Raw genomic sequence first — 14,180 nt, 5'->3', positions numbered from 1 at the left:
TCTGGAATTGGATGGATGAAAAACAACTCAGAAAAATGAAATGAAATGAATTCACCTAACAAGATATTTTAAAACTTTCAGGGTGTAGATGTTTTGTCGGGATATTTATCCTCGTCAAAACAAACTGAGTTACATAAAACTTCAATAATAATCGATATTTTGATACCGTGATAAAAAAAACCCAGATTTTTCAAAATTATGAATATTTCCGTGTAAGCTGAACTTGTAATGAATCCATTCAAAAACTTTGAATTAGCTTTTAAAAAGGTATATTTCGCTACAGAAACTCGCTCAGTTGTTCGAACATTTCCTTGCCAAATTGATTCTGTCGTTTTCAAGCCACTACTATTTGACGAAATATTAAATATAGTTTCGTTAAGATGTCTAATTGTCACAGTTTGAGCCTAAAATGAAAATCATGTTCAATTAAATAGAATAACTTGTTATAGATTTGACAACTTGATCAATTAGTCACCAAAAGCAAGTGACTAATCGATCTAGCTTGCAGCTTGAATATTTTTTGGTTCTCCAGATTTGTGTCCTTGAAATTTTCAAATTGGGCTTCGATTCAACTTCCCCTTAATGAAAAATTGACCAAAACTATACTGCATAGTTTTCGTAATTCCTACGGTTGATTTAAGCGAAAACTCCAGATTTCAAACGAAGTGGTGATGAAGAACAGGTGCTCCGCGCAGCAATTTCATATCAAAAAGTGCTCCGCGAACCAAAAAGGCTGAAAACCCCTGTTGTAGAAGGTTGTATGATGATTAAAATTGAGAAAGTTGGTGTTTTAACTATCTGAAGTAGATTTGCAATAATGCATGGTATTTCTTCAACATAGCTGCATGGTAGCCACTAAGCGCATCATAGCCACCTATGACGCTGGGCGAGCTGCGGTACAAGGTGCATGCATATATGCGATTGTACGGCAATGCTGATTCAAGCCTAACTTTCAACTACTGAAAGGTTAATTAAAATGAGCTTAAAACCAGATACAACCTTCTGCAACTATGTTCATTAAGGTATCAACTAGTGAATTTGACATTCTGGGCTCAATTGAACGCGATTTACTAGTCTACGGAACGAAACAGTGGCATAGGGTCAATTTCCAATATATTTGAAACAAATATTCCATACAAATTTCAAATTGAATGCGCCAGCTGGGGGAGCAACCAAATGAGTTGAAATTTTGAGAGAGCTTTTTTCTTACCCTAAGGCACTTATCTAAGGGGTGCCCCGTTGAGTTTTTCAACTTTTTTGTTTAAGGGCCAGTCTAATGATTATTATATGGAAATCTTGCTTTCGTGTTGAAAAGTTTTTATTTTGCACAGTTACAAGCAAGTACTCCTTAAGTCAATTTTACCAGTTATCGAAAAACGCAAAAATAAGTTTTAGTTGGATATTCTTGAGCACCAGCAAAGAATCATTACAAAATTTAAATAAAAAAATGTAGAATGAACTTTTTTTGGAATATAAGTAAAACGTATGGAAGAGTCTGGAATAAGAATTATAAAAAATCCCAAGTTTCTATTTATTTAAAACTATTCATGTTGTGGAATCAAAATCTTTAACCAACAATTAATAGTTAAGTGCTTGGAAGCTTGATAACGCGAAGGAATCACACAGCATGAATTAGTTTATATGCTTTCTGATTGAGGCCTTAAGTGGCCGTATTATGAATCAAAACGGTGCGTAGCCAACTAACAATTTTAGCGCTATAAGCCTAGATTATTTGCTTTCTGCTGTATAACAGTTGAATTGAAGCAGCGAACGCTGCAAAATAGGAAACCTGTCAAAAATAGAACGATTAGCGTTAATACAGATACTGAGCAAACATTTAGCACCTACAAACCTTAGATGACTTTAATTCACCTTTTGTATATGTTCTCGACTTCCTAAGGCATAGTTTGCCACATAAATGTGAAATTGGTCAATTGGCAAATGAAAATCTCAGTTAATGGAAATGCTCATAAGAAAACTAAACAGAAAAGCATGTTCTGCTTCAGTGCAGACATAATGTCAAAAGGAAGAAGAATATTTTAGAGATGCTTAAAATGAGCCTATAGAGGCCTTCTATCGAAAATCCTCAGTCGCAAATGTTTGGCTGGTATTAAACAGGGTGATAATCAACTGTTTGAAGTTTACAATTATTTTCAGGGTAGAACTGTCCTTCTATATTTTTTCTTGTGACCTCAAACTACATATTACAAAATTTTTATGCTTTACATTATTTTTCTTTATCTAAACTTACGTTTGATATAGTCTCAAATTGATCTTGTGTGACGACAACCCCAAATTGATACATAATTTATTATCGATGCCTTTTATTGCCGACCAGTATGTGCCGTTGCCTCAAGATGCGGAAGCATTCAATACCGTCTTCGATGCGCCCAGTTGAACGACCTTCACAAATAACTTCCAAGGGCGCACAAGTTACTCAACACAAGTTCACCTTGCCATGAAGAAAAAATAAATATATAAGAAAACACCGCCATCGATAATGATCTTTGCCACCATGGCGTAAAATTCAATATTTTCGACAGTTTCGTTGAACCAACCTTGTTCATCACCGTCGCTCTTTCCAAAACTGTTAAAACGAATAACATCGAAAATAGCAACGGCAAATCGTTAATTAGCATACTTGTTCGGCGGATTGTGAGCAAACACAATGGAACAAGTTGGCGGCGGAGCATTAGAGATTCACCGAACAGCATTTGCATTGCTTTTTTCTTTACTCGGCGATTTCTATCACCTCCAATTCAACAGCGATGATCTTGCGCCGCCACCGAAAGTGACCCTAAACCGTACGGGGCATAGGGCGGATGTACTGATATTCGTCATAGTACCAGTATCATACGTTTGTAGCTGTAGCGATAAACGCGCAGCTGATCAACAAGACCGAGCTCGTCGGTTCGAATCTCGCTGGACGAGATCTTTTCGCAAAGGAAATTTTCTCATAGGCATAGACTATCATCGTACCTGCCACACGATATACGAATGCAAATATTGTTAATTGTCAAATTTCTCAGTTAACAGCTGTAGAAAAAGATTCGCCACCAACAATAATACGCCGTTTTACAATGTAAATAGCCATCAATCGCTTACTGGACTGAAAGCTATCGTTTGGTGTATTGACAGCATTCAAAAATCTGCTGTTTGTTGTTTTTGAACTTCACTTTTCCTTAGGTTGGTGATTACTGGTACACCTACGTTACAGAGAGATGAAAAATGAAGAAAAGGTTTCGTAGCGGTCAAGTTCACGTTGGTTTGGTTGAGACATGGGGCGCAAATGATGAGCTGAGATTTGTAAATAGGGTTTTTCTTTGGGTAATTTCTCAGATTACGATCGAAATGACTGTCTAATTTTAAAATGCACTTCTTCATTACCAGCAATATAATGGATAAATGAGCTTCTCTTGAATTCATGATTTACCAATTTTCATAAACACTGGCGGTTGTAAGCGCCTTCTAATGCAGCGTTCAGCACGCTGGGCATATATTACAACCAGCATGGCACTTGAGCGGACATAATGAGTCACAGCTGTAGACTTCATGCTGAACATTAAGCAACTGAGCAATAAGTTAGATGGAAACTATCTAAGGCAGGTAATGCAGAATAAATTCGTTCTGATTTGATATCGAAGCACGATCAAAGCAAGCGAAGAAATCATCTCATCTGTATCAGTCCATGATCGGCAATGTTTCGCAAGTTGTAGGTAACAAGTTTGAAAAATACCAGCAGCGAACGAGAACCCTAAAGAGAGAACGATGATAAAATCCATTTCTCTCGCTTGTCTCCCATTGAGGGTGTTTTATTTGATTGACATGGCATCGGATTGGCACGAACATTCGATAACAATAATGTTTGGAACTTGTTCGGATGGGTTTTATCAGGCACTGTTATCCACCCGATTTAATCAGAGCTGTAGCAGAAGATGATAAACAAGCTCTCATGATGTTTTGCTAATCATGATTGTTACATAGAGCAATAAGGGATACAAACTCTCAATTTTCTCAGGATCCAATCCCTGATCTAAAGCAATAAAACAGTTTTTCTGGGTGCTAGTACGAGAATACTCTTCAGCAGGCATTGCAGAATTCGCTCTCATTTGAGTATGAAGCACGATCAAAGCAAGCAAATAAAAACATCCCATCTGTTGTGGTCCACGATCGCCATTGTATCGCAAGGTGTAACAAGTCTGATAAAGGGAAGCAGCGAGCGAGAGCCCCAAAGAGAGAGCGATGATAAAATCCATTTTTCTCGCTTGTTTACCGTTGGGGATAGGTGTTTTTCTTTACTGGCACGATGAACAATCCACGAACTTCCAATAGCAATAATGTCCCCCACGCTTGGAGCATGTTTAGAGGGGTTTTATCATGCACTACTATCCCCCCAATCTGATCGAAGTTGTAGCAGTATACGATAAACAGTTTCTCATAATGTGCAGCATGTTATGATAGTTACAGAGAGCGATACGTGAGAGATTGTCTCAATTTTCTCAGGATTCAATCCCTGCTCTTCAGTGCTTCCTTCCATATCTGTTGATCTCTCTTCGATCCTTGTTAGAACAGGTGTCTTTGTTTTGCCTCTGCTTTTTCTATATGGCAAGATACAATACTTTTCTAACGTATCATCTTAACTTTTGAGCATCGAAGGTATTATGAACTATATCGATATGTATTCTTTAACACAAAAAGTTTGAATTCAAGGATATATTTGAAAGCATAACTAGATTCAGGAATTCTGAATTAAGTAAACAGAGGTATTTTGGCATTAGACAAAAAAGTGTTCTGCAGTGGAAAGAGAATGACATTCAAAAAATAAATTACTGTTTTATAAGATGAACCGATGAAAATAAAAAATTTCCTGCGCCCCATGCCCGATGTGCCTCCGACAGTCCTAAAACGCTAAGTAAGAAGATGATTGAGTCACCGTCTTTGGTTGAGTGAGAGTCATACTTTTGACGTTTTACCTAGTCCACGTTTTTTCTAGTGAAATGTGCGTTCGTACGCTTCGCCTTGTCCTCCCTGTCTGTATAACATATAGAATAAGAATTGGTAAGGTTAGAGAGAAATCTGGGAAAGTTGCAATTGAATAGGTAGGTAGAAGATAGCGAGAAAGGTATGCTACAGAGAAGCGCATTCTACAATGTGTGATGGCGTGGGATGTTTTACGGAGAACACTGATCACTTACATGGCAACCATGGTAGATTGATGTTGTCCATCCGGGCCCAGCTCAAGGCATCCAGCGGACCGGCGCTACTGGGATCGATCGAGTAGATGGTGCTTATAACTAACAATGATGAAGCAAGATAGCCCAACATCGTTGCGGCGTGTCTGAAAGATTGCAAACAAAACGAAAAATGATCACGATATTGGTTAAGTGAGAGAGAACACTGTAATTTAATTAGTGGTGAATGTAGGCAGAAAAAACAGCTGTGATTTGACAAGGTGAGCAATTCGCAAACCTTCATACTCATTTAAGTCTAAGTCTCTATGGCAGAGGTTTTCAAATTTTCCAGTTGGATGACCAACCTAACCTTCAAGTTCCCTTTCGTGCCACATCAGATAAAAAAGACATCAGATAAAAATCGAAAGTCTCCTGTTGAACATAACTGTGATTTCCAATATTTCTAATATTTCAATGTTTTACAATAATTTCGCGTTTCGGCTCCGTAAAGCTTTGATCGTGATAAAGCCTCAAATAAAAGAAGCAGTGAAAAAATAATTTCAGGTACTTTAATATGTGTACATTCTTCTTCTTCTTCTTGGCATTACGTCCCAACTAGGATAGAGCTAGGACTAGGACAGAAAACTGAAGAATTCTAGGATAATAATTCTGTCTAATTAATTGAATTATTTTTGATAGTTTCTGTTATTTTTTTTTAGTATTGTTTAGGATGACTTTGAACCAACAGGATTTTTTTAGAGAGTCCGCTAAAAGTTTTGCAAATTCTCTGAACATTTTTCGGTTTATCGGCGTTACTAATATTAAAGAAAACAATCAAATAAAGTTTTTGAATTTTTTTCGGTTTTGAGTTTTTTTTTGAATGTGTTATTGTCTTTTGAAGAGATTGGAGATTATTTGCAGAATATTTCAGTTGAAACTAACCAAATCCTGGTAGCTGGACTGTTTTCAGATAATCTTCTATATTTCTTCCGAATCATCAAGATTCAAATAATTGAAATTGGTGCAAAGTCTCTTAGTGAACAGAATCCTACAGAATTTTCAAAAATGATAATTATGGGACTTCAAACTTCACAGCTTGGGAAACTATGCTCTATGGGCCGATGCGTAACAGTCGGTAGTAATCAACGACGACTCGAGCTGATGGGTATGTTGAAAAATGGAGGAAAAGAAATTTCATAATTGAGCAATAACAGTGTACTGGTAGTTTGGCCGGGAAGTTGGCCACGGTGATGGCCAACCAAGCCGTTTAACTCTATCTATTCATATTGCAACCGGCAAACCTATGTATGCCACTTGGAGATCCGGGGTTGCTTCGAAGTGGTGTCTTCCTTTATTATTTATCGCTTAGCTTGCACAGCTAAGTACTATGCGTAGTGGTAGCGCAATGTCAGGTTTAAGTGCGGTTGAACCGTTGGAAGTGGGAAAGGAAGTGATGGCTACTTATCGATGCAACGGCGGGAGTGTTATAAAGTGGTGATAGAAAAATAATGATGACGATATATTGCAACTAATATATGTGGTTTCCTTCCTGAATGTTATCAAATAATTGTGTATTAGGGTGCGGCTTATTTTTCAAAAGTTCTCAAAACCAAAAATTCGTGTGCTCTACTGAATTCAAATCACATTAAAAGAGGAACCTTAAAATCTGAGCCAAGAATATTAACATTCAGAGGTGGTGCAAGCGGCTTGAAGGTGAAATTTCAGGTTATAAACAATGACCTTCAGTGAAGTAAACATAACTTTGTTATTTTTCAACCGATTTTGAAACTTTAAGCATCAATTCCTTCAAAATTAAATTTATAAAAACTTTGTAGAACACCAAATTTGTCTAATATCAGAACAAGTTTTAGTTAAAAGTAATTTATTACAAATCTTCCATCATTTTACTAAAAAAAAAAACAATTTTGTTTGCCCATAATTTTATGATTTCTCAACCGATTTCAAATATTTTTACATGCTTTTGAAGCTAATTCTATTGTTTTCAAACCTTTCATACATCATATTTCACTAAAAAATGTTTTGGCCAAGTTATTCAACAAAATCTGCATAAAAACATGATTTTTTACCGAAAAATGACAGTTTTTTTTTCAAATTTTTGCCAGTTAAATATTATCTCATAAGCTGAACCTGGTTTTTCTCATTTGTTTAACCTTTGAGAAAGATTTTGCAACAATTTTTAAATAATTTTGAAACAAAAATATGTTTTCATATGTTAAAAAATATATGCACTATACAACTCGTACTTTTATCCTTATGTTAATCAATTTAACATTTGTGTACCTAACGTTTGTTTTCGACGATTCCTCAATCATCTGTCGAAAACTTATATTCCAACCGGTTCTCTCGAAGTCAATAGCATCAAATTAATATCTGTCTCAATTTGCATTCATCTATTGGCTCAGGAGTAAGTCCAGACTTCGTTGGGGTCAAAACCTAAAAATCTATTGATGAATACAGTCGTATAGAATTAGCTATCTGTGACCTCTGTGGACACCTAAAACTGTGTGTTTGACAGATATGTCCCGGATCCCCAAGAAACGTGTTTGTACCCACAATATTATTGAAAGCAATCGTTATACCGGACATGTCCTGAATATCGTGCCGGAAGTGATTCATTCAACAATGCTGTTGACCCCAAACTTTTCACGGTTAAAACGTGATATTAACCTCTACGTACCCAGAGCATGTACGGAAACCGATAAGCGACCGAGTCTATGTGTTGAGAATGAAGGGCAAGTTCTTCAACTACAGCCTGATCAGCCCTATGCGCCAACGCACGATAAGCCGCATGACATGCAGGATGAATTATATGAGAGCGTAGATAAGGATTACGGAGAGTGCCCAAAACAAGATGTCAAGATAGTCATCGGCGAGGCTAATGCGCAGATCGGGAGAGAAGACTTCTTCCGACCCGTCATTGGAACAGAAGCCTCCATTCCATTACCAATGGTATGGCAATCAGCAGTACCTACTTTGCACACAAGAACATACTTGGCGTTGGCTGAATGACGATGCCAGCTCCCACGTTCTGGTTGATAGGCGACATTTCTTAGATGTCATAGATGTCAGGGCCTTCCGAGGCCCTAATATCGACTCGGATCATTATCTCGTTGTAGCTAAAATTCGGGCGCGATTATCTAGTATCAAGAGTTCCACAGAACGCTGCGTTTCAATATCCAACGTCTGTCGACTGATGGGGTTGCTGGACAGTACCGTCAGCAGCTAGAGGAGCAGTTGGGAAGAATCAACGTGATGTTGACAGCCTGTGGGACGCTATATACGAAGCTGTGACTTCAACGGCGCGGGAATTGATTGGCGCTGATGAACGATGAAGACGAAACGTCTAGTTCAATGAAGAGTGCCAGAGAATGACAGATATGAAACATGTCGTCAGATACCGCGTGCTTATGGCCGGTAGCCGACAGAACAGAAAGCGGTACAGGGTAGCGAAAGCCGAAGAAAAGCGTATCCACCGCAGAAAGAAAAGGCAGCACGAAGAAAGCGTGGTAGCTGAAGCTCAAGAAAGCATGAACCGGAACGATATGTGGAGATTTTATGCAACAGTCAATGGCGTGCGGCTCAAAACCGTACCAGTGCCCGACATGTGCAATGATCGAGAAGGGAATTTGCTGACCAATAAAACGGCGGTGGCTGCCAGCTGCAATTGTTGAAAAAAAAAGGAAATGTAGCGAGAAACATGATGGACATTGATGATGACGACCAAGCTGTGGACCTAATAATCATAGGAGAGGTTAAAAAGGCTATCAGAAAGCCGAAGAACTGTAAGGCTACTGATAAAGACGAGTTCCTGGTTGAGCTTCTCAAGCACGGAAGTGAATAACTTTGCCAGTCGATCCACCGAGTACTTCTGAAGGTATGGGAGGACAAAGAAATTCTCACCAGCTGGTTGAATGACCTCATATTCCCAATCTACAATAAAGGGGACGACTGAAGCGTGCCTATTACAGAAGGATTACCCTGCAGAACTCGCTTAGCCTAGCTTAGCTTAGCTTAGACTGACTACACATATCAATGGTTGCTATTCCGTGATTGACCAAAGTCAGTGAAGATGCACAAAGAATCAACTAGAAGTTCGGCTGGGATTGGCCATAATCTTCTTCAGTGTGCATAATTCGATGCCTCTTTTTATACATGGTCAATAACGGCGCCAGCCACGTCCTTGCAGTCAGGTGGGATTGAGGGAAGGAATGCTAGTGTGTAACCTTTGCTATTTGGAGACCGTGTTTTCCTCTGCATCTCCACAAAGGCTACTGGGAGGGATGTTTGTTAATGGGGAGGATCGTTGCAGTGGCGTAGCTAGGGTTTTTGGGGCCCGGTGCGGTGTTCGATTAAGGGGCCCTCAAAAAATTAATGTGAACGCCGTCTAAATGCGAGCGCTAATGTGAAATCAACTGTTGAAATAAACGATGACCAAATAGTTTATAGAGAATTATGACTAATATGATGGAACTTATGTAGATATGTTGATAATGTTGTTGTAGTCGTTTAATGAAAAAAATGTCAGGTAATGATTCATATACAACTTTAATTGGGAATTCTATCGAAAGGTTGACGCTTCCTAAATTTTGTGTTTTGTTTAATTTTGAAATTATTGATGGAAGGAAAGCCTTAAATTAATAAAATTGTCCAAAGTTTGCTTCAACTAATTACAAAATGTACTCCAATGATTTCATTAGGAGTTCGTTTTGCGATTTTCACGAACTTCCTAAAAAATATTATACCTTAAGAAATTCAACGTAGGATTCTCCTTAGGATAACCATAAAAGTTACCTCAGAGATTCCAGCATGAATTCCTTCAAAAAACCTTCCAGAAATTTTTCAAGAAAATCATGAGTACTTCAGGGATGTTTACAATGATTTCACTATCATTTTCTCAAAACTTCCACCAAGATTCCCGTTTACAATACCTTTAAGATTTCAAAAAGTATTTTCTCAAAGGATTTTCAAGAATTTCCTTCAAATAATCGTTCAGATTTCAACCAGTAAATTCTTCCAGGTATTAATCCGGAGATTGATCCTAAGATCTCTTCACAAAATTAGAGAATATAGAGTTCTTAGCGAAAGTTTCCAAATGTGTCTTCAAATAATTTCCCCAGACATATTTCCACTAATATCTCCAGAAATTTTTTTTTCAAAATTTCGGGAAATAATTCAAAAGTTCCCAAATTTTTAATTAAATGTCTGATGAAACTTGATTAAGTTTGAAAGTAAACCATGATGAACTTTCACAAAGTGCTCTGAAAGAACTATTGGACTCTTGAGGAAGTCTTGAAGGATTTCGTAGATAAATTGCTTTGATGACTGGAATTACTACAATATTTACTATGATCTTTAGAAGAAGCCATGAAGATTTTACTTGAAACATACACGAGAAATCGTTAGGAAGAAATGCAGGAGTAATTTAGCATAAAACGTTGGGAAGCTTTTAGAGAGGAGCTTCATGAAGAATTCCAGGTAAATTTGAAGAGGAATTCCTGGAAACGTATTAAATATATTTCCTCGGATAATCCCTGGAGTATTTTTTGAAGCACTTTCTAGGGTAAATGTGGGTGAACCCTTAAAGAAATCCATAAACAAAATCCTGAATGGCAAGCTGGAGAAACTGGCATAGAAATTCTCCTACGAATTCTTCGAAAAATCGAAATTTCTGAAGTAAATTTCAGAAGTATACCCAGGGCTGGTAGCAAAAAGTAGTGATGAAAAATGTTATTTTAATGACCAGATTTGAAAAATAAGTGACTATATAGTAACTTCCAATTCTCGAAAAAATGCCTTAAAGTGACTTGAAAATCAAATCGTAATTAGTTTTATTTCAGTTCTTCTACACTGTTTTACGATGAAGAAGGGAATACCCAATATGATCTATTACAGGTAGTAGGTATAGTTGACTACCAAATTTGGAAATTTTTATTGTACTTCCAAAATTTCAAGATATTGCCAACAATTTTAAACAGAAAAGTTAGCATTTACGTAAATAATCCTTTTTTAGTAGAGTTCCAACCGTTTCAAAGTTTAAGAAAGATGCTTTGAAGAAGATCACCGCTTGTGACTTTTATATCACCAAAGTATTTTATTTTGTAATGTAAATTTTAGAAAGAATTTGGTATACATGTGACATTATTTCTTTTCAAACTCCCAAAAAATGATATATTAAAAATCGCTAAAATTTAATTCGTTACTTCAAGCCGATAATAGTTATAGCGTATAGAGAAGTTGGATCAAATATAATATTCACAGAAGGATACTTTCTATTAGTGTAACTAGATCAAGATAACGGAAAATGTAATATTTGGCCATCACTCAATATCCGACTCCCCACAGTTCTTTGAAGAAACCATGCATGATTTAGTGGGCGATTCAATGAAAACGATAAATTCTATGAAGCATTTATGTATTACGTATTAATCCATTACCGTTTTGATTAATATTACGGACAGCTTCAAATTCCGGATACTCAACTTTGTATGGGTGGAGACGAACCAGCCACAGGCTGAAAGTCTCGATAATCTTCAGTCATCGCTCGAAAGTTAAGTGTTTTAAAGTTTCGATAACACATAGGAATCATACAGAATGATTCATTTTATATGCTTTATGATGAGTTATGGTTCGCCTTAAGTGTCCGTAATATGAATCAAAACGGTATCAGAATTTCTGAAGTTTTTCCTCGAGGAATCTGAAAAGTAAAACTCTTTAAGAACCTGTGAAAAAAAATGCTTGAAATAGAAACTTTCGAGATCTTAAAAATAGAGCCTAAGCCTCTAAAAAGAGATCTTCTACCAACCTTGATTGTGTACAAACCATGTCCCGAAGATGGTAACCGATTTCTATTCTAAATTATAATTGAAATGAAAAACGGCAAGGTCATACCTCCAAATCAGTTTCAGATACGATTATGGGCCCCGCACGTTTAGGTAGATCCGTATGAATTATATAATTAAACCGAGTTATCGAGAATGAGTTTTGAGGTGTTTAAGCTTTTCTAATCACTAATACAATTGATTATGGGGCCCTACACATTGACGATCAACGTCACCTTCAAATAAGTTTTCATCTGCTTTTAACCTGTTAGTTTTCTAGAAATCAAATTTATTATATTAAATCATACCCTTACCACGATTTAGGGACCCCTATGATCTCGGGGCCCGGTGCGGTCCGCACCCACCGCACCCCCCTAGCTACGCTACTGGATCGTTGAGTCACAGGATTCACTTTGATAAGCGATTAGACAATGATAAACGATTATTTGTAAGATATAAACATGTTTAGGAATATAATATTTTCAATTGACATGGAAAATTTCCAAATAGGAGAAAATAATGTCGTTACTTGAAGTGAAGAACCATTCAAAGTTTGTTGAACAAATAGCTAAAAGCAATATTCCTACAGCTGTTAAGACGAAAGCATGTGTAACAATATTTTACTCAAATTGAAAAAATAAATCGATTGGCTGGACCATCACATAATATTCTTATGCCGACACTTACAGTGGCGAACCATTCAAAGTGTTTTGAATAAAATGAACGTTTTGCAAGTCTATACTTCTAGCACAGACAAACAGACCGAAAATTCCAAGCTTTTTTTTTATAAAAATAAAGGTAAAAGGCAAGCGATTTTATATGAAAATATAAAACAAAAAATATTAATTAGAGTTTATGCCGACACTTACAGTGACGAACCATTCATAGTTTGTTGAATAATCATATTTATGTTCCACCGTTGTAACGATTAAATGTGCGGTCATATATATTTTATAGATTAAAAAAAAAAGCATGAAACGAGCTCACCGACTGATCCTTCATCCTTGATTGAGAAGCCACAATTTTCAGTTTTATTTGAAGCATACAAACTAACTGAGAAACGCGAATTTTTTTTCGCACTCGCGCCATGCGGATTACCCTGCAGAACTCGGCGTACAAAGTACTGACGCGCATCCTGTTTGACAGGCTGAGACTGCTCGAGGAGTCCTTCGTCGGTGAACTGAATAACAAGCTGGTTTTCGTGACGGCCGCTCGAAACGGACCATATGTTTACCTTGCGAATGATCCTAGATAAATTCCGGGAGTGTAACTTGCAGACTCCTTAGCCGAGTGGTTAGAGTCCGCGGATACAAAGCAAAGCCATGCTGAAGGTGTCTGGGTTCGATTCCCGGTCGGTCCAGGATCTTTTCGTAATGGAAATTTTCTTGATTTCCCTGGGCATTGAGAATCATCCTACCTGCCACACGATATACGAATGCGAAAATGGCAACCTTGGCAAAGAAAGCTCTCTGTTAATAACTGTGGAAGTGCTCATAAGAACACTAAGCTGAGAAGCAGGCTCTGTAGCTGTGAGGACGTTAATGCCAAGAAGAAGAAGAACTGGCAGACTCACCACCTGTTTATTGATTTCACGGTGGCGTAGGATTCAGTTAGAAGAAATGAACTGTGGCAGATAATGTCTGAACATTGTTTTCCGGCGAAACTTATTATACTAATACGTTCTACACTAGAAGGTTCGAAATCAAGTGTTCGGATTGCACACGAGTTGTCAACCTCGTTGGTAACGTTAGACGGATTGAAGCAGGGAGACACTCTTTTGAATTTACTGCTCAACATTGCAGAAGATCTGGCGTGCAGAGCACATGCTCCTTGGCTTTGCGGATGATCGAACTTATTGAAATCGATCGCAGGTCAGTAGAGGAGGCCTTCGTGTCTCTGAAGAAGGAGACAGTGAGGATATGCCTGACCATTGATTCTACCAAAACGAAGAACATGGTTGCAAGTAGAGATAGAGGTAGGCTCGGTGGTGTAAGTGCTGAGGTAGTGTTTGATGAAAATGAAGTTGTTGAAGAATCTGTTTACCTGTTTTACACTTGTGACATGTGACAACAAGGTTTCCCACGAAATGAAACGACGTGTTACAGCTGCGAATAGGACCTTTTACGAATTACCCAGTGAACCACGTATCGTATAAGATTGTGCATCAAAA

General features: G+C 37.6%; 1 protein-coding gene across 4 annotated transcripts in view; it reads right to left on the bottom strand.

The window, feature by feature from the left end:
- LOC5576634 (pancreatic triacylglycerol lipase) overlaps positions 1-14,180 on the bottom strand; it is a 98,057-nt gene that overhangs the window by 21,188 nt on the left and 62,689 nt on the right. For all 4 annotated transcript variants that reach the window (XM_021840083.1, XM_021840079.1, XM_021840081.1 and 1 more), the window contains one exon: positions 5,196-5,338. In XM_021840083.1, the coding sequence (XP_021695775.1) occupies positions 5,196-5,325 (130 nt within the window). In that variant the 5' untranslated portion in view covers positions 5,326-5,338. The remainder of the gene's footprint in view (positions 1-5,195; positions 5,339-14,180) is intronic.

This window comes from Aedes aegypti, chromosome 2, assembly GCF_002204515.2.
Source record: "Aedes aegypti strain LVP_AGWG chromosome 2, AaegL5.0 Primary Assembly, whole genome shotgun sequence".
NCBI classification, from domain to species: Eukaryota; Metazoa; Arthropoda; class Insecta; order Diptera; family Culicidae; genus Aedes; species Aedes aegypti.
The sequence above is the reverse complement of the archived record's forward strand: the minus strand, read 5'-3'. Positions and strand labels throughout refer to the sequence as shown.